We start from the raw sequence: 25608 nt of genomic DNA on the forward strand, positions 1-25608 counted from the left end.
GGGGGCAACATGCTGACTCTGTAAACCACTTAGAGAGGGCTGTAAAGCACTGTAAAGCAGTATATAAGTCTAAGTGCTAAGGTGGCAATAGAGATGACCCTTGATTAACAACTATTTGTTCAGCAATCATTCAAATTTAGGACCATGCTAGATGAGTGACACCTATGACTGATCCTCATAGTTATAGTGTCATAGTGTCCTTGCCATTACACGATTACAATCCAGAAACTAGGTGCCCCGTTCACAATTTTGAGGTCACATCAATGACAGCATCCTGTGGTCGTGACGGCCATTTGCAACCCACCCTGCAGCTTCCTACAAGCAAAGTCAATGGGGAAGCCAGCAGAAGATTGTAAATGGTGACCATATGACATCACACTTAATGATGGTGCAGCATTTACTTAAAGGCAATAGGCAATGCTGACATATCCATTGCTAAGTGGTGTAGTCACGTGTCTCGCTTTACGATCCCCAGTGCTTAGTGATGGAAATCCCAGTCCCAATTACCATCATTAAGTGAGGACTACCTATGACAATGCTAAGCATATACCTAATCCTGTAACATCTGTAATGATAGAGAAATACAATCAGGATTATGCCATAAGTACTAGAAAAGTAACCAATCTATATCTGACTTATTTTACACTTGGAGCTATTAAATGATTCTATTGGACTACTAAGTTTTATGCCACATTTTACAGGTTTAATAATTGTTCTTTAAGCAGCCCCCCAAATATTTTGATGGCCCAAAGTGTACATATTTGGTCAGAAAAATACATAAAGAAAATGACAAACTGGAGTTAAATTATAACCTTGAATATAACTACATTCTTGGCATATACTACCTGCTAAGGCATCAGATAAATTATTTATCCCCCTATCAAAATAATAAAAGGCAACATGAAAAGAACTGTTACAGAAGAGGGGTACAAGAAGGGCGCCTTTTCTTATTAAAAAGGTAAAAAGCGAATACAGGAAGGAAGGACTAATGTAAGTAGCTTTGTTCCATCAATACAGGGTCTTTTCTGCGTGTGAATCTCACGAGGAATACCAAATTAATCCCAGCTGAAGACTTTCTATGTGAAAAGAAAGCAGCAACCAGAACACAGGGACGCTCATTATATTCACTAATAGAGGAAGAAACTTCTGCTATGACGCTAGGTTTATTTAAGTAAAGTTACTCTATTCAGGATGAAAAAAAGAGGCTGGTCATTTTGCAGCATTTTCTTCCTCCTGTAAAGAGATGACTGGCTACGCTACCAGGAATCCTAGCCAATCCTCAGCTTCTCATTCTCTGCACAATTAAACAGGAAATCGTGAAATAGAATGAGTCTATTCTCCAATAGATCAATCTAGAGAAAAGTCCATTGGCTCTGTGTCTAGAAGAGAGGCTCCACTATTGTCTGTTAAGTGTTAGTTTAAGAAATGGTAATTGATAATGAAAATAAAATAAGCTTCTCCAAAATCACTTCCTCGATATTCGGGTAGCTATCCGTTCCCAAGAAAATCTCATCAATTATTATGAAATGCTAACCTTTAAAAAAAATCCTTATACTGTGGAAGTGTTCTTCCCCGTTTTTCTTGTATAGTAATAGAGAAAGAGATAAAATCTGGATTAATCTCTTTTCTATTTTACAGTTTTTATTTTAGGATGCTTTGACAGTTTTTCTAAGTGACCTGTGGGGATTTTTTTAAGAAGAAGCAGTAAAAACGGACTTTTAATAATTATAAACAAGGGTGCAATTTTTGAGCAACACTTTGGTAGATTAATAGAACACTAACCAGATGCTTCACATAAACTGGGCTCATGAATATAGGAGGTTTTTTTTAAAACCTTCCTAAGTGTTGCTTTTGAAGGAAACAAGAATTATCCGGGGCAGGACTGGTATCATTATCCAGATGGCATTGCAGATCAGTAAATTTTCTTACAGGTAAATTAGAGAAAGAGATCTACATCACTTAAACTTTTTTGCAAATTAGAAGATCACAAAAAGGGCCCAGAAAGTCAAAAGCTTTAACTTGTTTCTAAAGGGGATTTTGCATTAAAAAGAGCTTCTGCATGAATACACCCAGTTATCACCAATCTCTGCTACATAGTGAAGCCTCACACAAAATACATACAGTATATTGGGAGAAGGCCTCTCCCCCACAACTCTTAAAAAATTGTCCTCAGGCAATCAAAAGGTACTGCAGCTAAATATGGAAAACAGATATAGTCAATATCACCATAACATTAATACCTCATTATTATTAATATTATTATGATCATTGCATACACGTAGTCCTCAACTTATGACCACAATTGAGCCCCAAATCTAGTTTGTTAAGTGATAAGTTTGTTAAGTGACTTTTGCTCCATTTTACGACCTTTCTTGCCACAGTTGTTAAGTGAATCACTGCAGGTGATTAAGTTAGTAAACTGGTTATTAAGTGAATCTGATTTCCCCATTGACTTTGCTCAGGTTGCAAAAGGTGGTCATATGACCTTGGACAAAACAACAATCATAAAGATGAACCAGTTACTAAGCATCTGACTTTTGATCACATGGCCATGGGGATGCTGCAAAGGTCATAACTGCAAATAATGGTCATAACTCACATTTTTCAGTACCACTGTAACTTTAAACAGATACTATATAAACTGTTGTAAGTTGAGGACTACCTGTATCTTTACCCTATATAGATATCCCAAAAGCTATTCTTTCAGCTGTTTTTTTCTCTCTCTTAAGAGAAACTCAATAATGCCAGGAAAATATTGAGAGAGACATCACAGAGGTTTCCCTAATCATATTAGCCAGAGTTCCCAGATAAACAATGCATGTTGTTATTTCAGCTGCTCACTGTATACATAATGTGGAATACATCCTGGAAAAAAACACACTTTATTTCAATGAAAAGTGCCCTGGGGTTATTTGGGGAACATTCATTTGTAGAACAGCATACTCAGAGTGTTATTGATAGATACCAATTACCTATTTAAGAGAAAATAAGACTGTCATAATGGACATAACTTTGCAAATAATCATATTATATGTAGAATTAAGTTAAGAAACAGTTTTTAATTGCTACAGCACTCATGTCCTAAAGGCAATCAGATTATTCACTTATACATAAAAACAAAAGGCAGATTGTAAATCAACAGCACCAAAGAACTAAATTTGATTTTAGAGTTAAAACTAAACTAATGAAGCGAACTTGGAAACATGCCAAAGTTTCTTTTTGGTCACTTGTTTTAAAAAAAGATGCATGGAACTCTAATTTCTCTGTTCTTTCATCCCAATACTAAAGATTCCACAAAAATTAACTCTTGTGGGAAAGTTCCGATAAACATATACAATGTTATGTGTCACACAACTGCATATTTAAAAAAGCTTTTGGAATATATATATACAGGCTGATATGGATCCATTCAAAAATGCATGAAACGCTTCACTTACTAAGAAACTTCAAGCAGTTTACCCAATGGAAATAATGTTGTGGTTGGGTGACAGAACAATTTTCAAATATTAAACTTCGGGTTGCCTTCAAAGATCACCTAGAGTTCGTCCAGAATGTGATGACATGGACAGTTTGGGGTATACCACAATATACCTAAATAACACCACTACTACAATTCTGTGAGCTACAGTGCCTCCTGAAAGACATCTCACTGGGGCAGATTATATGAAGGACTACCTATATCTGCTTCTTCTACCTATGTCTGTTCTACTAGATCTGGCAAAGTGGACAGCTCCAGCTCTTTTGGGACCCAAAAGAATGGCTCCTCAGTTGCAAGTAGTTGCTTTCTGGAACAGCATTTCCTCTCAAGATTTGGATGAATCTGATCCTGTTAGCTTTAGGATGGCTAAATGAATAAAGACACAAACACCAGGCTGATCATCATCATCATCATCATAATCATCATCATCAATATAACTCTGAATACGCTATGCATAAATCCACTTTCCTAGCAAGCAGGCTAAAAGGATTAATCAAACTGCTTCATCTCAGCACATCATCTTCAAAAGAGGGAATAGTGATTGGCCTTTCAGAGTTGTGAAATTCTTTCAATTGTACAAATGTTAAGCGTTATCCTCAGAGAAAAGTGAAAAGCTGAATAAAAGAATGATGCATGCATGCATTTTTCCGGCCGACCTCTGACTACTAGTACTCAGGCTGTCTCATTCAAGCATTCTCAGCCATCAGATTCCGGGTCCAAAAGTTTCTCTTCATTTGTACGAAATCTCTAATTTAGCATTGTACATTTTTGTAATAATTCTCACCTGACTATGGAGCTCTGCATGAAAAATGAATCTGTTGTAAGATTCTTATTTCTTATTTTTATTATTTATATCTATATACTATAAAAACTATCATATCTGCAATTGCTGCCCTAAAAGAATGCATCATAGGGCAACAATTTTTAAACTAAGATACTTCAAATGGGCTAATTTACAAAATGTGTCCCAAATCTGGAACTTATGTTTCCTATGGGATTGGAATTTGGCAAATTTGTGGCTGCTTCATAACTGCTGCACTGCCTGCCATTTTTCTGCTACCCAGAGGTTGAGAAGACCAGTTTTGCTATACCTCTCCATAGGTCAGGTAGATTGCCCCCTCCTCTGAACACTGGAGATCCACTAGATCAGGGACGAGCGAGTGAAGTTTCATCTGTGCATGTGCAGGTTCTAGGTTACATGTGAAACCATCTCCCTGCACCCCCAGTCCGTGGAAGACCATTTTTCTTTCAAAACCAGTTCCTGGTGCCAGAGACCACTGCAGTAAACAGTTCCACCCTAGCCCTCCAAAGGTTAGGTAGGCTGGCTTCTCCTTTAGCTGCTAGAGATCTTGTAGACCAGTCTTCTTGTAGTCTTCCAAAGGGCAGATAGACCTCCCTACAGAATTTCTTATAATGCCAACTGAAAATTTATAAAACATATGCTCCTTTTGGGTTGATACTTCTGATACTTCTCATAATTCTTCCTTCAGTTACTTTTCTATTTTTTACTTTATATCCTAATCCCTAAATTGTTTTCTAATACAATTGCCCAATCAGCCCACAATGATTAAATATATCTAGGTTCTGTGTCAGATATTTTCCTTCAATTAAATTCTTTCTCTTACAGAGGACAGAGTACTGTTTGAGAAGAATCTGTAGTCACTTTCAAAACAATTCGGCCAATGAATAAAATGGATGTCAATCAAAACAGACAATTGATAGCAGGTTCATTCTATTACTGATTTTTTCCAATATATACAGTAGACCTGAAGATCTTCAAGACACTCTTGTAGCTCACTATTCAAATGAAGCTTTTGTATCTCTAATGGAGTCTGCAGATGACAGCTTGAAAATAGACACATCTCTGTATAGTTGAAAACAAATGTGAACTTTGCATAGGATAAATTTTATCCTCACTCTGTAATTTCTCTTACCAAAGAATTAATTCTATATACCAATTCTTCAAGCCAGGAATTCTGGAGGGGGAATAAAATCACGAATGCCAAAGAAATGACCTTATTCATGTAGAATCCAAGCCATTTAAATGTCTTCTGAATGCACCAGCTGTGTTACTGGCAGAAGAAATGTATCACAGCTAAACCGTTTTGCAGAGATTTCCCTCCGCCTACTACAGTTCATTATATACTGATCCAATTATTTACACAAAAACCCCTTTCTTATTGCATTTCTCTCAGAAAATTGGGGAAACAATGACAACAGTTGAATGGTCACTATTTTATCACTATTTTATGAGAAAGGAGTCACTTGCCTCTACAGTAATTTTCTTAGTCTCTTCCCTAATAAGCGCATTTAAAAACTAATTTAATCTGAATTATTTCTAAAAACACAATGCACTGTTTCCATTTTGGATGACTTTTCTGCCAAAAGCAGATAGAATGGGATTCTGCATAGAAACATATGGCCAGATCATTCCAAACTAGAAGGGAGAAATTCTGTTCTGCTTAATCAAATCAAGATAAACTTTGAAATGGGAGGGAGGTGCATTGCTAATTTCTGGTTGCTTTTCCATCTTACTTTGCTTTCAAGTTTTGTTTCTCATGTTTGCAGCTGATTTCATCCTTCAATTCCTGGTTCCCAATTCATCGCAAAGACTAAATTTGTTTGCTTGCTTATGTGCAAATGGTGATCCAATATGGACAGGGACCACATTCACTGGGAAAAAAAGTCTAACTCTTCTATGTGTTTGTATTTTTAAAACAGAATCTCCCCACTCAGCTATGGGGTTAAAAAACCCTGGATCAAAGTAGTAGTTTTCATTATAATGCAATTGTACAAAGAAATACACCATCAAATGGGTTACATTTCCATTCTATATACACTACTCCCAGTCCAGCCTGGGCCATTATGTGCTTTCAATTATAATAAGATCAGAAACAAGACCTGGCCACTAGTTTAAGTACTATTCAATACATATAAAACTCTGCATACAAAACTCTGGTCTAGACTTAGTGACCTTGTATTTTCTGGAATATTTTCCCCAAAATGCCATTTTAATATCCTAGTTATTAATTTTCCAGAAGTAATTATTCCAGAATAGAAATTTATGATGAAGCTGCAGAATTTTATACTTTTCCACTGTCAACTACCATCACATAGCCTAATTTATTTATAAATTAGTGATTCTCTCTGGCTTTGTCCTACCCCAAACATATTACATATCATTTCTATCCATTTCTTAGTACTGAATGTGAATAAAAAGGATTTGGAATTTGAATAAACAGCTGTGTCACCAGAGGTGGATTTCTACCGGTTCGCACCGGTTCTCACGAAGCGGTAGTGGTAATTTGGACTTGGTTGCAGAACCGGCAGCAACCCAGGCTGGCCATGCCCCCAAACCGGTTTCCCGATCTCCACTGCCATTTTGTTTCTTATTCGTTTTTCCTGATCTTCACGCATGCGCAGAACAATTTACAGTGAACCGTGTATGCATGCGCAGTGAACCGGTACCAACACCAATAGAAACCCCTGCGTGTTACATACTGATTTTGAATTATCTCAATTCTTCCACCATCCTAAACTCTGATTTCTGGTGTTCCAAATCTGTTTTATGTTAACTACAACCAACTGAACAATATTCACAAACCATTGCTCATACTTTCTAATAAATGGATCAAAATATTTATGTGTTTTTAACAATCTATAACACTTTTAACTTGGTTGCTATATCATGGGTCTAGTGATCAACTCTGAGTCTTCTGGTTGTTTCTATCAGCCTATTAATATTTTGATTCCTTTTCTAAAGCTCCGTTTCTACCTTTTGAATATTTTCTTTCTTATAAAAATTATATTTATTTAAACTTTCAAATAGTTCTGTAAAAACCATTTTCAAAAGCACATGAACTTTATCTGGAAGCTATCTTTAATGAATTTTTAATTTTAAAAAACTGTTTAAGACTTGTGTGCAGTAAATCTTGTTCTTAGTTTCAGTAATATCCACTTCTGTCCCTAGGGTGAAAAAAGTTCTAACAAAGAATCATAATGGAAAATATCACGTCTGTGCAAAAGCTGTAATATGTTTAACAGATGGCTTGGATTTTACTTTTCTATTCTCAGCCGAGTAAAAAAAGAGAATAGGTTTTCTTTTGAAATGCACTTTAACAATATTTTAAGATGTTTTCTTAAATGTTAATATATTCTGACCCAGTTCCCCAAATTCAAAAGATTCCTTTATTAGGAGTGCCGGCATCCCCAGCAAAAAAGTTTCTCTCAGGCTAACAGGTCCGGCCGCCCAGAAGATGAATATTTGTCTGCCACATCTATTCATCTCCGCCCCCTGCCTTTTATCCCCAGAGCTAGGGTGGGGTTTCGCTAGCAGTAGTGGCTCTTCCTTCCCCAGGATCGGCCCATGGATTTCCACTGCTCTCCTCTTCTCTGCCTTCTGCACAGCCACGGATCTAGGACTGGAACCAGCTGTTCCTCTTCTTCATCAACCACCTCCAGACCTGGGGGCTGTTGACTCTCCATCTGAGGGTTGACGGATGGTCCAGGCACCACCTCTGTCTCTCTCTCCACCAGCTCCATCCCCTCTTCCCTCTCAGAGCTCTCAGGTTGCCTTGATGCTGACCCTGACTCCCACACCACCACCACCTCCTCCTCCTCCTCCTCCTCCTCCTCCTCCTCCTCCTCCTCCTCCTCCTCCTCCTCCTCCTCCTCCTTCTCCTCCTCTGATTTGGCTACTGGAGGGGCTGGTGGCCGACAGGCCACAACATAATGAATGTTTATGATTTCCAGAATATAATGAAATGTTTCAAGCCATACCTTCATTCCAGAACTCCTAATACTTTTATAGTATGTGGAAATTACTGATAGATAATAGTCAAAAATTAAACAATAAAGGTAATCCCTGTCTTACAACAGTTCATTTAGTGACTGTTCAGAGGTACAATAGCACTGACAAAAGTGAGTATGACCATTTTTTCACACTTATGACCATTGCAGCATCCCTATGGTCACATGATCAAAATTCAGACACTTGGCAACTGACTCATATTTATGACAGTTGCAGGGTTCTGAGCTCATATGATTCCCTTGTAATCTTCTGACAAGCAAAGCCAATTTTTTTTGAATTTCTCTGGTGTCAAATAAATGTTCATAGCAATAGCAATAGCAGTAGACTTATATACCGCTTCACAGGCCTTTCAGGCCTCTCTAAGCGGTTTACAGAGAGTCAGCATATTGCCCCCAACAATCTGGGTCCTCATTTTACCCACCTCGGAAGGATGGAAGGCTGAGTCAACCCTGAGCCGGTGAGATTTGAACCGCTGACCTGCTGATCTAGCAGTAGCCTGCAGTGCTGCATTTAACCACTGCGCCACCTTGGCTCTTTAAATGTTTTTAAAATAATATATTTATATAAAATAGTTTATGAATATACTTGTTAATACATAGATACTTTACTTTGGAAATGTCTATATCAGTTAGTGACTGGTGCTTTCACAAAAATTATTCTTGTGTCATATTAATCAGAAAACTTTCAGCTAATTTAATGACAATAGCAAACATTAAGCAATAGTTAAGGATTCGCATTATTTTAAAAAGACTTTTGATTCCTGTTTTTTAATATAAAATACAAATGTAATATTGAAAATAGTTCGTAATATTCCATCTCCTTTTCTTTTTACTGTTATAGTAAATAACATATACAGTATTATATTGATTAGATATACTACCTGATAATTTCTTCATGGCTTATCACTGATTGAATTGGCCAAGAAGGGCTGACCATATGGAAAAGTAATTATTATTAATGGCTTGCAGGAATTATACATGTTTTCTTGCTTTTTTTTTTAAAGGGCAAGCACACTGTTTATCTCTAGCTGTGGTTATTCAAGAAGACACACATGCGTTCAATGCTCATAGATTTTCTTGCACTTGGACAGACCACTGTGGGAATGTTCTAAAGTGGAGTTTATTGCCAGATCCCACAGTTATCATGGGATTAAGTTTTACCTTTGTTCAGGGGTGAAATCCTCCCGGTTTGGCCCGGTTCAGCCGAACCGGTAGGGACAATTGTTCTTGATTATGTGAACAGGTAGTAAAAAAAAAAGCTTCCTAGGAACACGCAGCTCAGCTGTGAGCTGCACAATCATTGGAAGCTTTCCCCATGCTTTTTAAAGCATTTTTTTTCCTGCCGGTTTGGGCTAACCGGCAGGGGGAAAATGCTTTAAAAAGTGTGGGGTGGGAAGCTTCCGATGATTGCGCGGCTCACAGCTGAGCTGCGCAATCGTCAGAAGCTTTCACCCCCACTTTTGGAAGCATTTTTTCCCTGCCAGTTCTGGCGAATAGGCAGGGGAAAGATACTTTAAAAAGCAGTGTGTGTGTGTGTGTGTGTGGTGCTGCTGCTGTGAAAGAAAGACAGAGAGGGAGGGAGGGAAAAAGGAAAGTGAGGAAGGACCACAAACCTGGCACTAGACACAGCTTCAGAGGATACCTTGAAAGAGCATAGCAATCCAGGGCTGGAAGGGACCTGGAGGTCATATAGTCCAACCACTTGCTCCAGCAGGACATTGTTACAGTGAGTTTCTGTCTTTTGACTCCCCCAGTCACATGACTACATAGCCACGCCCACCCAGTCACATGACCACCACCACCACCACCAAGCCACGCCCATAGAACCGGTAGGAAAACATTTTTAGATTTAACCACTGCCTCTGTTCTTTGAACTAATACAGACATAAAATCTATAGGTCACACTGAGGTCAAGGTGAGTTATCTGAATAATGGCAGTTCAAAGAACTATGCTTACAGGTAAGTAACCTGTCTTCCTTTTTCAAATCTCCTTGCATATAAGTAAACAGGAAATAAGAGTCATTGCAAGTGAGGCAGGCTCTAATTGCAGGAGCTGATCTCAGTGAGTGGCTTTTGAAAAACATGTGATTTTATGTTATAATTTTCCATTTAATATAATTTTCCAATAATGTCTAATCCTGGCAAAGTATCATGCACCATCCCACAGCAGTGGCAGCTGATTGCAAAATGTGAGCTGAGAGGTAAGAAAAACAATGAGCAATCACCATCACCAGTAAAAAGCTAACAAAGAAACAAAGCAGAGAAAAATGCTGCCATGTGTGTTACACCTGAAGAAGTGATGGAGAAGGAAAAATAAGTTTTTCCTGAGATTGAAAACTACCCAGAATATTTGTTTGCTATTTGAAGAAAGGCGGTACTAATTTGCAGCTGACACAACTCAAATGCCACATCCTCATGTAGCAGTGATTTATACATTGAAAGAAGCCATACCAGAGGTATGCTTTGCTTTGGCCTAATTCTGCAGAAGTACATGGGATCCGTGCCTTGTCTCCCTTGTGCCTCCTTTACCTGCAAAGTCAGTTTACTAGCTAACCATAACAACCCAAAGCAGGAAGTTAATAGAAAAAGAGACATATCCCTGCAAAAAGGTTACTCCATATGGAAAGAAGTAGCATAGAAGATCGGTGATAGGGTAGAGTTTGAATTATGGTTTTCCTTTTGGGTAAACATGGAAAATACAAACAGAATGGTGAAGGAAGCAGCTGAGTCCCACTGCTTGAACTGGTTCATTGTTTTCTCTCTTTCCTGCATCTCTCCACTATATACTGACTGAATGACATGACTTTGCCATTGCTGGTGAGAACCTGACATCACAGAATGAAGATAGGAAGCTATTCTATCTCAGAAATTCTTGGAAATGCTTCTAATCAAATATTAGAACAGGCTTGACATCTTGGTATTGTGAATAACTGAGTACTATAAAACTATTGGGTCAACAATTGTAGCATGTCACAGAAAGTAGGCAAGATACCCTATTATTGGGCCCACTTGAGGAATCTGTACTTTTATTATCAATTATGGTCAGTAGAGCAATTGGTAAAGGTGTCTACATCTCTGAGTATTAAAATTGACAAAGGGTGGGGGGGGGAGATCATTTGCTCATTGCTAATGTTATTTCAGTTGCAAACAATTTTTTTGCTGATTTCCAAGAACAAAAACACAAAACAGAAAAAGGAACTGAAAGTATTGATACTTACCATTTCCTGAGATGCATATTTCGGATCTTCAGGATCAATTGACCAATAGCAGTAATCAAAACCAAATGACACAACTTTTTCCCTTGTGCCCCAAACACTTTCGAACCTGTTGTCTACCTGAATTTAAAACAAGAAACAAAAGATGGTCCCACTTTCATAAAGCTGTACCTTCAAGATTTATTATAAAACAGATGGTTTATGAAGACTATATTTTTATAACCCCAAAGCAGGTATAGATGGAAAAATGTACGTCAAGTCCTAAATCTTAGTTCATGTTAGAAAAAAATGTATATATCAACTGGCAAAATTATTTTGCAATTTTAAACATCCAGTGTAATTCTCAACATGCTTCTCAAAGGCTGACATGGCCCTTTGCATGATGAAAAGTTATTACCTAAGCTACCGTAAAAGATGCCACAATCTGCAAGTTCCAACTTGTATTACATATTCTTATAGTTTTTTTCAAGAAAGACAAAAGCCATTACAGGGAGTCCTTCACTATGATCACAGTTGAGTCCAAAATTGCCACTGCTGATCAAGATAATTATTAAGTGAGTTTTGCCCCATTTTACAACCTTTTTTCATAACTGTTAAGAGAATAACTGCAGTCAATAAGTGAATCATGCTCTCGTTAAACAAATCTGTCTTCCCCTATTGACTTTGTTTTTTTGGAAGCCAGCTGGGAAGCTTACAAATGGTGATCACATGACTTGGGACAGTGTAACTGTCATAAATGTCCCTATTTACAGTCACTCATGCCCATATCACTTCCCATCTTGACTATTGCAACATGCTCTACATGGGGCTGCCCTTGAAGAGCATCCCGAATCTCCAGTTGGTGCAAAATGCAACGGCCTGCATGGTTTTGTGCAGACTCTGGTGTGCACATGTATCACTTCTCCTGCAGGAGCTGCATTGGTTGCTGATTTGGTTCCCGGTGCAATTCAAGGTGCAGTTGTCACCTTTAAAGCCCTTCATGGCTTGGGACCAGGTTATCTGAGGGACCATCTCTTGCCGGTCACATCTATTCGACCTATCAGAGGGGGAGGCAGGGAATGTTGCGGATCCCATCCCCGAGGGAGATACACCTGGTGAGACCCAGAAGAAGGGCCTTCTCTGTGGTGGCTCCCTCTTTCTGGAACATCATTCCCCCAGAGATTAGAATGGTCCCTCCTCTAACACTCTTCCAGAAGGTGCCGAAGACCTGATTCTGCCAGCGGGCTTGGGGAACACAGAGCGGGATGAAGCCCATTAAATGGCTTGTGTGATCTGCTGTTGCTGGGGCAGGAGGTGATTTTGTTGTATTATACTATGTTTATTTGATTCTTTTTGTTAATTTTTATTGTTTTAAATGTGGTTTTTATTTTATAAGCCGCCTTGGGTGTCCATGGGCAAATAGGCGGCAATATAAATTAAACAAATAAACAAACAAACAAATAAATGCCAGTTGGCAAGTGCCCAAATTTTGATCACATGATCATGGGGATATTGCAAAGTAAGTGTGAAAACCAGTCATAAGCCACTTTTTTCAGTTTCATCATAACTTCAAACAGTCACTAAGTGAATGGCTGTAAGTCAAGGACTGCCCATATTTATAAAATGGCCTCCATAATAAAACTTATACTTATTAGGCCTATCAATGGCATCATGTAACTGATTACAAGCAGGAAGTGGTGGTGATGTCTAAGTTCTATTTTTAGCCTTCCTCTATGGAAGGGAAACTGGCTTGCCCTGATCTAATAGGGTGATTACTGTATTCACTTTTATTATATTTGTTGGAAGAAGAAAAAAAAACAAGTGCTTTTATTCAGTCAGCCACTTCATTTCAGTCACTGACCATCAAAATAAGAGAGTCACAACTGATTAGAGTGGCGCAGTGGTTAAATGCAGCACTGCAGGCTACTGCTAGATCAGCAGGTCAGCGGTTCAAATCTCACCGGCTCAGGGTTGACTCAGCCTTCCATCCTTCCAAGGTGGGTAAAATGAGGACCCAGATTGTTGGGGGCAATATGCTGACTCTCTGTAAACCGCTTAGAGAGGCCTGAAAGGCCTATGAAGCGGTATATAAGTCTACTGCTATTGCTATTGCTATTGCTATTGCTATTAGAGTAAAACAAGTTATAAAACCATATAATAATGCAAGTAAAATTGTAATTTAAAATGTAAAAGTTTGGGGCATAGAAATTAATACAGTAAAGTACAACACAATTTACACAAGGCAATGAAATGATTGTTTAAAATAACAGAATAGTAAAATCATCAGTGTGGAATACATAGAACCATTATGTTGCAATTATCATTGTATCTAGAGAAAATGTAATGATGGAACATATAGAAAATAATAATACATAAGAAGTTGTTACGATTTCAATACTAAAAGAACTAAAAGATATTAACCCAAACTAGAGTCTGCCTGGGTGAAGTAAATGTATAGAATGGCTCAAAAGGAGCCATTCTGGACAAGAGTGACAAATCTGATTATAGCTTTAAGTTGATGTCAAGTTGTTTAAGATTAGCTACTGTATGTATGTAGCCCATAAGGGTAATGGCTGCTTATGAGAAGCAGTAGGAATTTAATTTCCTTATGCATTGCCCAATGCTGGAAGCTATCAGACAGAATTAAAGGGACCAAGCTAGTTTGAAAAAAATGAGCCTACTCCAGTTTAAGAGGATATGAATCCAGAGGAAGTTTCTATTTTGAATAGGCCGGATTCATGGCAAAACACCATGTTTGGAACGCAGCAGGCATACTTGGAAGATAAACTTCAAGAACTTAGATTGAACTCTTTCAAGGGGAAAAAAATAAGCTACAAGAGCCCAAAAGGATGCCAGAGAGGAGCTGAGTTTGGATCTTGGACAATAAAACTTTGAGCACTGCATGTATATGCTAGGCTCCTAGAAATACTGTAGAACTGAAATTGTTTTCTGACATTGTTGGCATGGGGCAATTCTTTTAGTAGAATGTGAGTATTATTAGGCTAGATTCTCCCAGTCAAAGAAACCAATTATTATATCAAGGATTATTTGTGAATACCTGCATTTTAATAGCTGCCTATTGCACAGCAGCATGCTACGCAAGCAAAACTTCTAACAGTCCTAAGATACGTGAAGATACTGTATTTTTAGCAGCCACAATACAGAGTGACACAGAGAGCTAAGGTAACTGGGACAGAAAACAGGGAATCTTGAGTTCTATTCTTGTCTTAGGCACAAAACCAGCTGGGTGACTTTGGGTCTCTCTGTCACTGTCTCTGCCTCACTCTGTCTCTGTCTCTCTCTTCAAGAAAACTGCAAAGACTAATCCAGGCTGTTGCCAAGAGGCAGCACTGAAACAAAGACACCTGCATGCAGGCTGATTTAACATGTCTTGGCTTCCTCACCTTAAGCTTGCTGAGTAGGAAAGAAGAGAACAAAGAGTTACTTCAACATTTTAAACTATAGAATTATGTTCATTAAGACTTTGTTCTAACTAATTCTCACATCTATAACTGGGTTAATAGTCTAAAGATTGTTTCAGGTTTACATGGTTGCTATCAGCAGAATATGTATAACATCAGCTTCAAAAAGTAATATTTCTAAGCAATATGCCATCCGCTGCACAACCCACTGCGAGAAACAGGCAATTTATCTTCTGAACTTTCTAAAATGACATGGAAACACTATCTGCTGTCCTCCTCCTAGAATGGGTGAACTAGCCCAACTCCGGAAAGAATTTAAAACAAGGAAATTACTTATCTAGTTCTTTGATCTCTGCCAAACTGCTTCCTAAGATGTTTCAAACACTAATTATCTTAAGCAAATTGCCTAAAATAATCAGGCAGGCAAGCAGATACAAAGACCGAGCAAGAAATAGGAAGCATCTGTCCTGTAGAATTCCCACAGTAATCATGGTAACCCTATAATTCACTTATGTGTCTTCTGAATTGTAAGATATATTGCCAACAGAAACTGATTTTGGCCCATTTTACTTTTTGACTAAGAGAGTACAGTAGCATTCAGGAGTCCTAATGTCTGGAAAAACCCCAGCTCCGTTTCCCATGCCTATAAAGGAAGCCTTCAAGAATCTCCAAAAAGGAACAGATGCAGTCTCTTATAGCTAGTCAGTCCACAAGGATGTTAGCTGCAATTCAATACACATTTTTGTTAAATTTCCCAGAAAATAGCTGCTATCATACTAGACTGCTATCAAGAGCAAGACAGAAAAAAGTGCTTTTAAAAAACACCAATTCTGTATTTGTTTGAGTGCTTATTTTCCTGTCCTGAAAGAATAAAATATTACGGTACACTTGAAATGCAAAAGAATAGGCTTTGGGTCTAAAAGGAGGTCAATTTAGTATTTATTTTAAGGTTCCAAACATGTTTACTCCTTTTCTATATGGAGCACAGAATGTCTGCCAATTTAAGCTTCTCTCACCCGCCACCTTTTGCATTTCCTTCCTATTTTATTTTTGACTTCTACAGATTTTCCATACAATACACAACTGCAATTTTTTTAAAAATATATATGAAATGACTCTATTACTTCCCTTCCCCCTTATTGTTATGTCTGACTTTGTCCAGATGGACAATTAAAACTCTTTTAGCATTTTGTATTGAATTGTCTTTAGCTTTTCTTGGCACTGGTTTCTTTTCAGATTCTACTCAGTGCTCAAATTCAGCATTTGAATCTGCACTTTCCTAAACAAAATACCACAAAATATTTACTACATTCAAGAATTAGTCTTTGAATTTTAAGCTATTGTGAAAAATGCAGCTAGTGTTTTCAAAATCATTTTTCTAAGGAATATCAGTTTAAGAAATAGTCAAGAAATAATGAAGGGGGAAAAGTATAGGAATTTCTGATTTCAGCACTGCTGAAAATTACATTTAAGGGTGTTAAATGAGCAGACTCTGTATTCTGTAGGTAAATCTGGAAAAAATGAAACTCATATGCTTCTTTTCCAAGTAGATAGTTTATATATCATATTCATATTGTCCCTTTACTTCCAGAATTGCTAAATGATATATGAGATATATTATTTTCTCACTCATAATCATCCTGAAATGCAGAACAATGGCTCAACAGTTAAGATACTGAGCTTGTCAGCTGGACAGCTGCCAGCCCAGGTTCAAGACTTGACCACTGGGCAATGGGGTGAACTCCTATTTTTGCCCCAGCTCCTGCTACCTAGCAGTTCAAAAGCATGAAAATGTAAGTAAATAAATAGGTACCACTTCAGTGAGAAGGTAACAGCACTCTGTGACATCATGCTGGCCACATGACCGCAGAAATAGTGCTGGCTCAATGGCTCTTGAAACAGAGATGAGCACTGCCCCCTACAGTCTATAATGACAAACAAATAGTGACTCCTTTCTTTAATCCTTCTATAAAGTATAAATCTGTGGCAGGCTCAGCTTTACTCAATGAGTTTCATCTATGAATGGTGAGCTGAATCCACATTTCTACTCTAACTAAAATTATATTCACTTATATCGGCCTAGTGATAAAATGGTAACAGTGGTGGGTTGCCATTTTTTTTTACTACTGGTTCGCTCGCACGCACACCACTTCTGCATATGCGTAGAAGTGTCCGCTCAGGTGGGCGGAGTCACCCACCACCGCCACTACCCGGCCAAACCAGGAGCAACCCACCTCTGAATGGCACCCACCATTGGATTAGATTGCTCCATGTCTCTCCGACAGTCTAGTACAGGGGTGTCAAATTCATGCTGTCACAGCATCGTTATCATGACTTTTCCCCCTTTGCTAAACCGGGCATGGGCGTGGCCAGCGCTTGATACATCCAGCCCATGGGCCGTGAATTTGACACCCCAGGTCTAGTAAAACTCAAAGCTTGCTCTGGAGGCTTAAGAAATACTTTGCATTTGGTATGTAGAGATCCTAAGTGATAGACAGCAAAGGAAGTACCACTGTATAGAGTCTACCTCTATACTGAACAATATTCTTTCATCCCTACAACACATTGATTGTATTTGATCAGTCATCATACAGCTATTATAGTTTGCTAGCTCTAGCAAATTTACAGATAGTGAATTACCAAAGAACATACCTTTACTTTTTTTACTGTTGCCACTCTATCTTCAATTTCCACAATTATTGCTCTTCCTTCTGCATGCTCTCTGTAAATATGAGAACAAACAACAATTAAGGCATAAGGGGTTGTTTTTTTTAAATTAAAAGCCAAACATGGCAATCTTAAAATCTCATTTAAAGGAACAGCAGTTGAAAGTACTTATGGGTTCTTTCCACACTTTTCTGCATATTACAATGTAAGCATCGAAAATAGCTAGTTAAAAAGGTGCAAAGAGAGTCATCAAATTGACCAACCCTGTTGGTTCGTTCAGTTGGACCAATCCACATTCTAAGCATACAAACAATCATAACAGTGGCTGTATGTCGTAGGTCAGCCCAGCATCTATGAACCACTTCAGACTGGTAGAGGCGCACCCCTTCCCTTGGGATGCCAGGCCTTTTCCTCTGCCACTATTCATGCTTGCTTCCTTCCGGCAGAAAAAGCTCCCCATTCCACACTGCCCAGTGGCTGGATGGGTTGCACCGATGGCAATAAAGGTAAACCAGACGTATATTTGCAATCATTTTAAAGCAGGGCATTTTGCAACTGTGCCTTGTACTCCCTATCCTGAGGGCAGTTTGGTGTAGAGTGGAAAGGCTAAAACTGGAGAGATTGGGAGCTCTAGTCCTATCTTAGCTGCAAAGCCAGATGGGTCATTCAGGGCTAGTCACTCTCTCTAGGTCCAAGGAGGAAGACATGATAAGCTGTCTCCAAAAAATGCTGCCAGGAAAACTGTAGGAACCGAACCAAGCAGTTCCTAAGAGTCAAGACCGACTTGAAGACAAAGCATATATCTTCATTAAACCATTTTGTATCCCTCAGAGAAGGAAAAGACACCAGTCTCTCAGTCGCAGCAGCTGACTCCAAGCTGAAGAGAAGGCAGGTAAAGGAGCTGTTCTTCTTCTCAGCTGCCCTTCATTTGCTTCTCTTCCACACAAAATGCTAACATAAATCTAGGAACGAGTTTTGATACATCGCTTGACCCCTGCTTGTCAAATCCTTGCTCTTGCTCAACCCTTATTATGGAGGATTACTGGTGGGTGCAGACATCTGATTAGAGGGTTGGGAAATAAAATCAAAGGAATCTGCCATGTCTGCAATATGCCCTTCACGTCACCAGCAATGAGGAAGCAAATTTTATACAGCAGAAGGACTCACTCTTAATAAACCCCTAAGACCATGATGGCGAACCTATGGTACGTGTGCCGGAAGTGGCATGCAGAGCCATGTCTCTGGGCCCGTGAGCCATTGCCTCTTCCTGGTTCCAGCACACCGGCCAGCTGGTCTTCACATGAGCGGCTGGAAACCAGAAGAGCAGCCGCCTGGTGTGCACGCGTGTGGCCAGAAGATGATCTCCTGGTTTCTGGATGGTCTTCCGGTTTCTGGCGCGCATGCACACACGAAGACCAGCTGGCCGGTGTGCTTACATGTGCCAGAAACCGGAAGATTATCTTCCTGGTGTGCGCATGCATGCCTGGAGGCTGCTCTTCTAATTCTTAGCACACAGGTGCTCGTGCGCACACATGCGGTCCCGTTCCGGCACTTGATGCCGAAAAGGTTCACCAACGCTGCCCTAAGACTAAGAAAAACTCCTTCATCTACATTCATCGATTTAGATTTTTAAAAGTTTCTTAAAATCCTTTTGAGCCTGGATAAAGTGCTTTCATGACTGTGAGGTTGGCTACCTGTTTATTAGATCTATGTGCCTTTTGCTTGCCAAAGCCCTCCTGGGAGGTGACAAGTGGTTACTTTTTGACGGTGGCGAACTCTTCCCTTGAGAGAAAAGGTTGTCCCTTTATTTCTTAAGGAGGAGTTAGTTAGCACCTCTCCTAAAAAAAAAGCCATCACTACACCCAACCATACTGGGCAATTCATTCAGTATTCAACTTTTCCTTTTTTGGGGAAGGTTGTTGAGAAGATGGTCACCAAGAGTTTTAGAGAATCCTGGAGAAAGCAGATTATGTGGACAATGTTCAGTCTAGTTTCAAACTTGGACATGGTACGGAACCAGAATTGATCGTGCTTTGAATGACCTCTGGTGTGAATAGTGGGGGGGAGTACATAGACCCTTGCTTTTCTTGATGGCTTTCAATGCAATCAATCATTGTATCCTCCTACACCAACTATAGGGATTGTGTGTGGGTAGCAATGTATCATTCTCCTCCTCCTCCTGGTGCAAATTCCAGTTGGTGTTAATCAGGAGTGAGAATTTCTGCTCTTGGATGTGGTTTCTACACTTCCACAAGGATTGGTATTCTTTCCACTCCTGTTTAGCATCTATGTCGGTGGTCTGCAACCTGTTGCTCCGGAGCTGCATGCGACTCTTTTGGCCCAGATCGGGTTTAAGGTTGCAGATCCCTGATCTATTTGAAGTTGATCATCCATTGTCATGGGTGAAGTATCACCTCTGCTTCTGGCAAATTTTGTGATGCTTTTATCAGTGTTTGGAAGCTATGGGAGTTTGGGTAGGGAACCAAAGATTAAACTTTATAAAGACTGAGTGGCTCTTGGTATTGAGGCCTTTGGGTGCTGGAAACTTATCATCTTTGGTGCTAAATGGGATGTCAATTCCCAAATCAGACCTTTGTGCAATTTAGAGATCCCTCAGGACTTATCACTCTTGTTTGAAGACCAGATGTCAGTCTTGGCCAGGAAGGTCTTTGCAGAATTTGGTGTTGTCTGTCAGTTACATCTACCCATTGAGTCAGGTCCAGCACCTATTAAGCAGTGCCATCTGGCAAGACCCAGATGCCACACTGATAAATGAATACTAGGCTTCGTGTATGCATGAAAATGCTCACAGTTTTAAACAAATCAAAGTTGGATCGGACTATTACAAATCCTGGAGTTCCCCTAATCATAACTCATGAAAGATAGACAGACAGACAGACAAGCTTTATTGTTACTTTTTTCTGGCACAAATTAAAAAATGAAATTCTGATGCCCATTGTCAAAAGAAATATATATATACATACACATCAATACATATCCATATGCACACAATCACACATATATATTAATCACAGACCATTCAGAATACATAGCGGAAAAAGTGTGTTGAGGGTTAAAAAGGTTGATACTATATGGTATAAAGCTATTGCAGAATGTAGTTGTTCTGCTTCGGATACTGCAAAGCTTCCTCCCAGAAGGTAACAAAGAAAACCGGCCATGGAGAAGATATTTAGCGTCCCAGACAATACTGCGGAACCTGATCAAGCATCCTTTATATGCTACGCGCTGGATAGAAGGAAGTGAACTTCCAATAATCTTTACTGCTGTCCAATGTTCTGTGTACACTGTACACAGCCAAATCTTTTCATCCTTCTTACTAATACATCCTATTTTCATTCTGTCAGACTTCACTAGACATGGCAATGCCAATTCTTCAGAAAGTCAACCTCACATATAGTAACAATAAGAACAGTTGAAGCTTCAGAGATTTGGCTTAAAGATTCAAGATGCATTGTTGCAGGCAACAAAAAAGACATGTCTGTTTGTCTGTTGCCTGGAATCAAATCCTTAAATCCCTTTAATCTACTTCCTCCCATCCTTTCAAGTCAAAATACCTTTTGCTGTTCTTTTCCCAGCCCCGAGAGTCAGAAATATCTCTTTAATGTTTTCATTACTGTTTCATCTAATCTGGAAATTGTTGATTCCTCTTTACTAGCTTCAATCTTTATACGTTCACACACAAACTGACATATAAACCATAGTTTACAGAATAATACCAGATATTTCACTTAGCTTGTCCAGGCACAAATTATGGCTCGGTTCATGTAACAAGCTAAGTTGTGGCTTGTTTTAGTGCCTTCTGTGAATCTTTCTGTCAAGGTTTATAAAACATATAATCCATTTCAGCGTGCAGTAGAGACTCAGCCAACTATAATTTAGTCAGTAAACCAGAAGTAAACAATTCATTGTTTTTCAAACTTGGCAGCTGTCAGATGTGTGGACTTCGATTCCCAGAATTCCCCAACTAGAGTGGTGTAAGCACACAGATGAGCACAGCTGGAGACGTAGGACTTTTTTTCTCTCTAAAGAAGCTTCAAGCTATTCTTTTCTTTATTTGTATTTGTTTATTCTCCTTATGAAAGCCTAAGGCAGTACATGCAGTCACTGAAAGTATAGTGCTTAGAAAGCTGCACTGCTGAAGTTTGGGCACATAAAAAGGAACAAAAATAAGTATTTTAAGATGTTTCTTTGTTTCTGCCAATTAAAGCTTAACTGCCTTAGAATGTCAACATAACACTGCAAGGCTGAGAAACTATTTTGCCTATAACAGTGAAGAAAGTTATTTATAATGGCCAAATGTCAGAAAACATGATGTAGCCATTGAGCTGCACCCAAAACAAAGACCTGACAGTATACAGATTGCAGCTGTTTTACTTTTTTTTTTTGTTATTCCCTCTCTTCTCCAAAGGAGGGATTATATTATTTGTCACAGATTTTGTACAACTCCAAAGTTTTCTTTCTCCTATCCTCCCCCAAACTCCATAAATACACATGCTCTTAATTATTTTATTATACACACATGTCCGTGCAGGGAGTATAGCCAATATTTATGGGAGCCGAATTTGCAGTACTGCAATTTTGTAAATCAAAATTATCTGTTCAGTAACAGATAAGCATGAGGAGATGTGGAATTACTTAATTATGAAGCTCAAGCCACAAAGCAGGGAAAGAAGATCAGGTAGTAAAATTACAGAGGGTTAAATGACTCATTGTAAGGTAAACCTCAAATTAGCTACAGTTTAAATTGAAAAATAAGGTCTTTCATTACTAAATGAAAGAAACAGACGAATTCACTCTAGTAGGGAGTCTGTTCAGCAGAAGTGAGTGCTTAGAACAAAGAATTCTGAAATTGTTCAGGCTACATGGAAAAATGGGTACTTGTTTTTTGAATATTTTGATAGTAACAAACTAAGCCTAGATAAGTACTATACAGGTAGTCCTTGACTTTTGTCCACAATTGAATCCAACATTTATGTTGCTCAATGAGACAGTTAAGTCTCATCTTTCTTATCGCAGTTAAGTGAATCACTGCAGTTGTTAAGTTAGTAACACAGTTGTTAAGTGAATCTTGCTGCCCCATTGACTTTGCTTGTCAGGTCAGAAAAGGTGATCACATGAACCTGGGACACTGCAACAGTCATAAATGAGTCAGTTGCCAAGCATCTGAATTTTGATCACATGACCATGGGGATGCTGCAACCGTTGTAAGTGTGAAAACCGGTCAAAGGTCACTTTTTTCAATGCTGTTGTAACTTTGAATGGTCACTAAATGAACTGTTGTAAGACAAGGTTTATCTGTATTCAAAAATAAGGCCAGTGCTTATAAAAAGCATGATACTCAGTGACATAAAATAATTAGCAACAAAAATGTACTGAATAGGGCAGAGATGACTGGGAAGCTGATGGGTAGCACCCAGTTTCAAATCATGACACATGTGACCCATTTCACAAAGCATTCATTCAAGCAACGGAAGATAGATGGAAGAATCACATTTTCTCATTTTTTAAAAAATGGAAATACAGTCTCTAAGGATCTGCATCTTCACAACACGTAGGGTATTTATTGTGTCCATAAACTGTAACTGTGAAAGGTTTCATATCTTCCTTGGAAAGAAATCAAAATTATTTATCTAGCCTGAAATCCTGGTAATTAATAATCCTGATTTCAATGACAAATCCCCCAAGGAGGATATTATTGCCTTCACATAACACAGTTAATTCAATCATGGTTTACTGTACTCAATTAACCCAATTTTCTGAGTTCTCCCAACCCATTTGACCACTAATCACACGGATTGCGTTTACACATACCACTCATTTGGTTCAGGGTACCATAAACACAGTTAAAAAGTATTCCATATAAACGAAGCATAGGTTACAACTTGGACAACTTTTTTTGGGGGGGGATATATTCAATATTACTAGAAAGCAGATGCAGAAAATACATCTGAAATTGCATTTCTTAAAAAGTAGCGAAAGAAGAGAGTATTTGTAGCTCAGGGTTGAACATTAAGTTCTGCTTAGCTCTCTTACAGCCCTTGCACGTTTTCCTAACCAAAAGCAGGCTTTCCTTGTTTGGTCACGCCGTGTAGTGGAATTCCCTCTTCTGCACGCTACACTTTAGGGACAGTCCCGACCTCCTTGCAATCCAGCGCGACTCCCCTCGCTTCCCACGTTCCCCAAGAGGAGGAAAGCGCGCAGGCAACCACCTTCACACGAACACAAACACACTCCCGGAAGGAGCGCAAGTTAACCGGCCAGCCTAGCAAGCCTCCGCTCCCCTAAAGCTCGAAGGAGAAAAGGGCGCAGCTGCGCAGAGCACCCGAGCCGAGCTTTTCGCCACTTGGGCAAGCACGTGTGGACACAAGTCCGCGCATTCGAGGCTTCTCCCTTTGCGTTCCTCAGCCGCTGCCTCACCTTTTGCTGAGGGGCCGGACTCGCACAGCTACTTTGACGTTCGCCATGACCTCTCGGACCCCCGGGGAGAAACGGCGCCGCTTTGGCCGTCCGAGTCCCGGCTCCACATCACCCCGCTTATGCACCTCAGCTGCCGCTCAAGCACTCACGAAGAGCACCCCACCCCACCAGCGAGGGAAGCAGCGCCGCCGCCCGATCCCGCCCGCCCGTTCTTTGGGGGACGTGGGGGGGGGGGAGGGAAAGGCCTGCCCGCTTGGCAAGAGCAGAGGAAATGGGGAGGGGCGGCTTGGGCTGCTTGCGCCACAGGCTCTCCTCGGCTTCGGCTCCTTTCGACTTTCGGGTGGGCGGCAAAGTGGCCCGTTTCAAGCGCAGAAACCGAGGAGGAAACGCCGGAGAGGTTTTACCCGGAGGGGAATGTCTGCAGCTTTGGGCTGCTGATCTCATGACCCACCCTGGAAAAGGCACAAAACGACGCGATGATCCTGATTTTGCCGTGTCGTGGGCTCTCTCAAAGGATACTCCAAGGACCAGTGTTGCATTAACCATTAAGCAGGTGTAGAAAGTTATCACCCAGCCCTCTTCCAGATAAATGAAATATCCTAGGAAATGTTGAAAAGGCAGAATATTATATTTCCCTGGATGTGAAAGGAAGAAACTTTTTAAAGAGAAACTTCCTGCAGCTTCCTGTCTCCCCCCCTTTTTTTGTCAATGGGCCATTAAGGCCAAGCTAGTCCCTTTACATAATAAAGAGTTCTCCACTTCAGCTCTAGGGGAATGGGATTAAGGCATGATAATATTGGCACTTTACCCAACTCACCACATGGCATCTGAGAGCTCAACCAAACCTGGATTCAAAACACAACCTAGAGAGTTGCCCCTGCATGGCCCCATGGGAGTCTGACAACCGATCAGAATACAAGATCAAGATCAAAGGCCAGAGAGGGCATAAAACCAGGGACTCAGCATCTCAGTCCTTCCTTCTCTTTTCTCCACCAACATTGAAGCATGTGATCACCTTTTCTGTTCAGGACTCAAGCCACCAATAAACCATCTTTCCAAGCAGTCTCCATGTCTCCAGTGTCTTTTTCCCCGCTTGGAGCCGAACCCAGAAGAACATTTCTTTCATCACAGACTAAGCACGTGCTTAGGGCCCAAGGCCCAAAGGGGGCACTACAAAGTTGAGAAAGAAAAAAACCCAATGAAGATTTCTACAGCATGTATAAAGGAGGGGTACCAAGATTTGTCAGTGCTTAGGGCACCAGCAAACCTTAATCCACCACTGTCAAAGACGGGACCATGTTGCGGCTACAACGGAGAGTGTGTGTGGACACAGACTAGCAATTGACCGATATAATAACAAAGAGGGACGGACAAGCAGTTGACCGGTTGTTTGGACAGCCAAGTAGGAAGGCCCTTGGCTTGTGGTCGCTTTACAAGGACTTCTAAAGGACGGCAAACATACAGGTGATCCTCAACTTACAACAGTTCATGTAGTGACGGCTCAAAGTTGCAACGGCTCTGAATAAAGTCACTTATGACCATTTTTCACACTTGCAACTTATGTAGCATCTTTGTGCTGCTGTGATCAAAATTCAGATGC

At 39.8% G+C, this 25608-nt stretch overlaps 1 protein-coding gene across 1 annotated transcript in view; it reads right to left on the bottom strand.

The window, feature by feature from the left end:
* STARD9 (StAR related lipid transfer domain containing 9) overlaps positions 1 to 24226 on the bottom strand; it is a 94620-nt gene extending 70394 nt beyond the window's left edge. Inside the window, exons 1-3 of the mRNA XM_014063212.2 lie at positions 24009 to 24226; positions 17556 to 17625; positions 11506 to 11622 (exon numbers count right to left, since the gene is read on the bottom strand). Coding sequence (XP_013918687.2) covers positions 11506 to 11622; positions 17556 to 17625; positions 24009 to 24055 — 234 coding nt within the window. The 5' untranslated portion in view covers positions 24056 to 24226. The remainder of the gene's footprint in view (positions 1 to 11505; positions 11623 to 17555; positions 17626 to 24008) is intronic.
* Between the last annotated feature and the right edge of the window lie 1382 nt (positions 24227 to 25608).

The sequence above is a fragment of the Thamnophis sirtalis genome, unplaced genomic scaffold (assembly GCF_051295495.1).
Source record: "Thamnophis sirtalis isolate CommonGarterSnake01/CBP01778 unplaced genomic scaffold, rThaSir2_p1.2 scaffold_1, whole genome shotgun sequence".
NCBI classification, from domain to species: domain Eukaryota; kingdom Metazoa; phylum Chordata; class Lepidosauria; order Squamata; family Natricidae; genus Thamnophis; species Thamnophis sirtalis.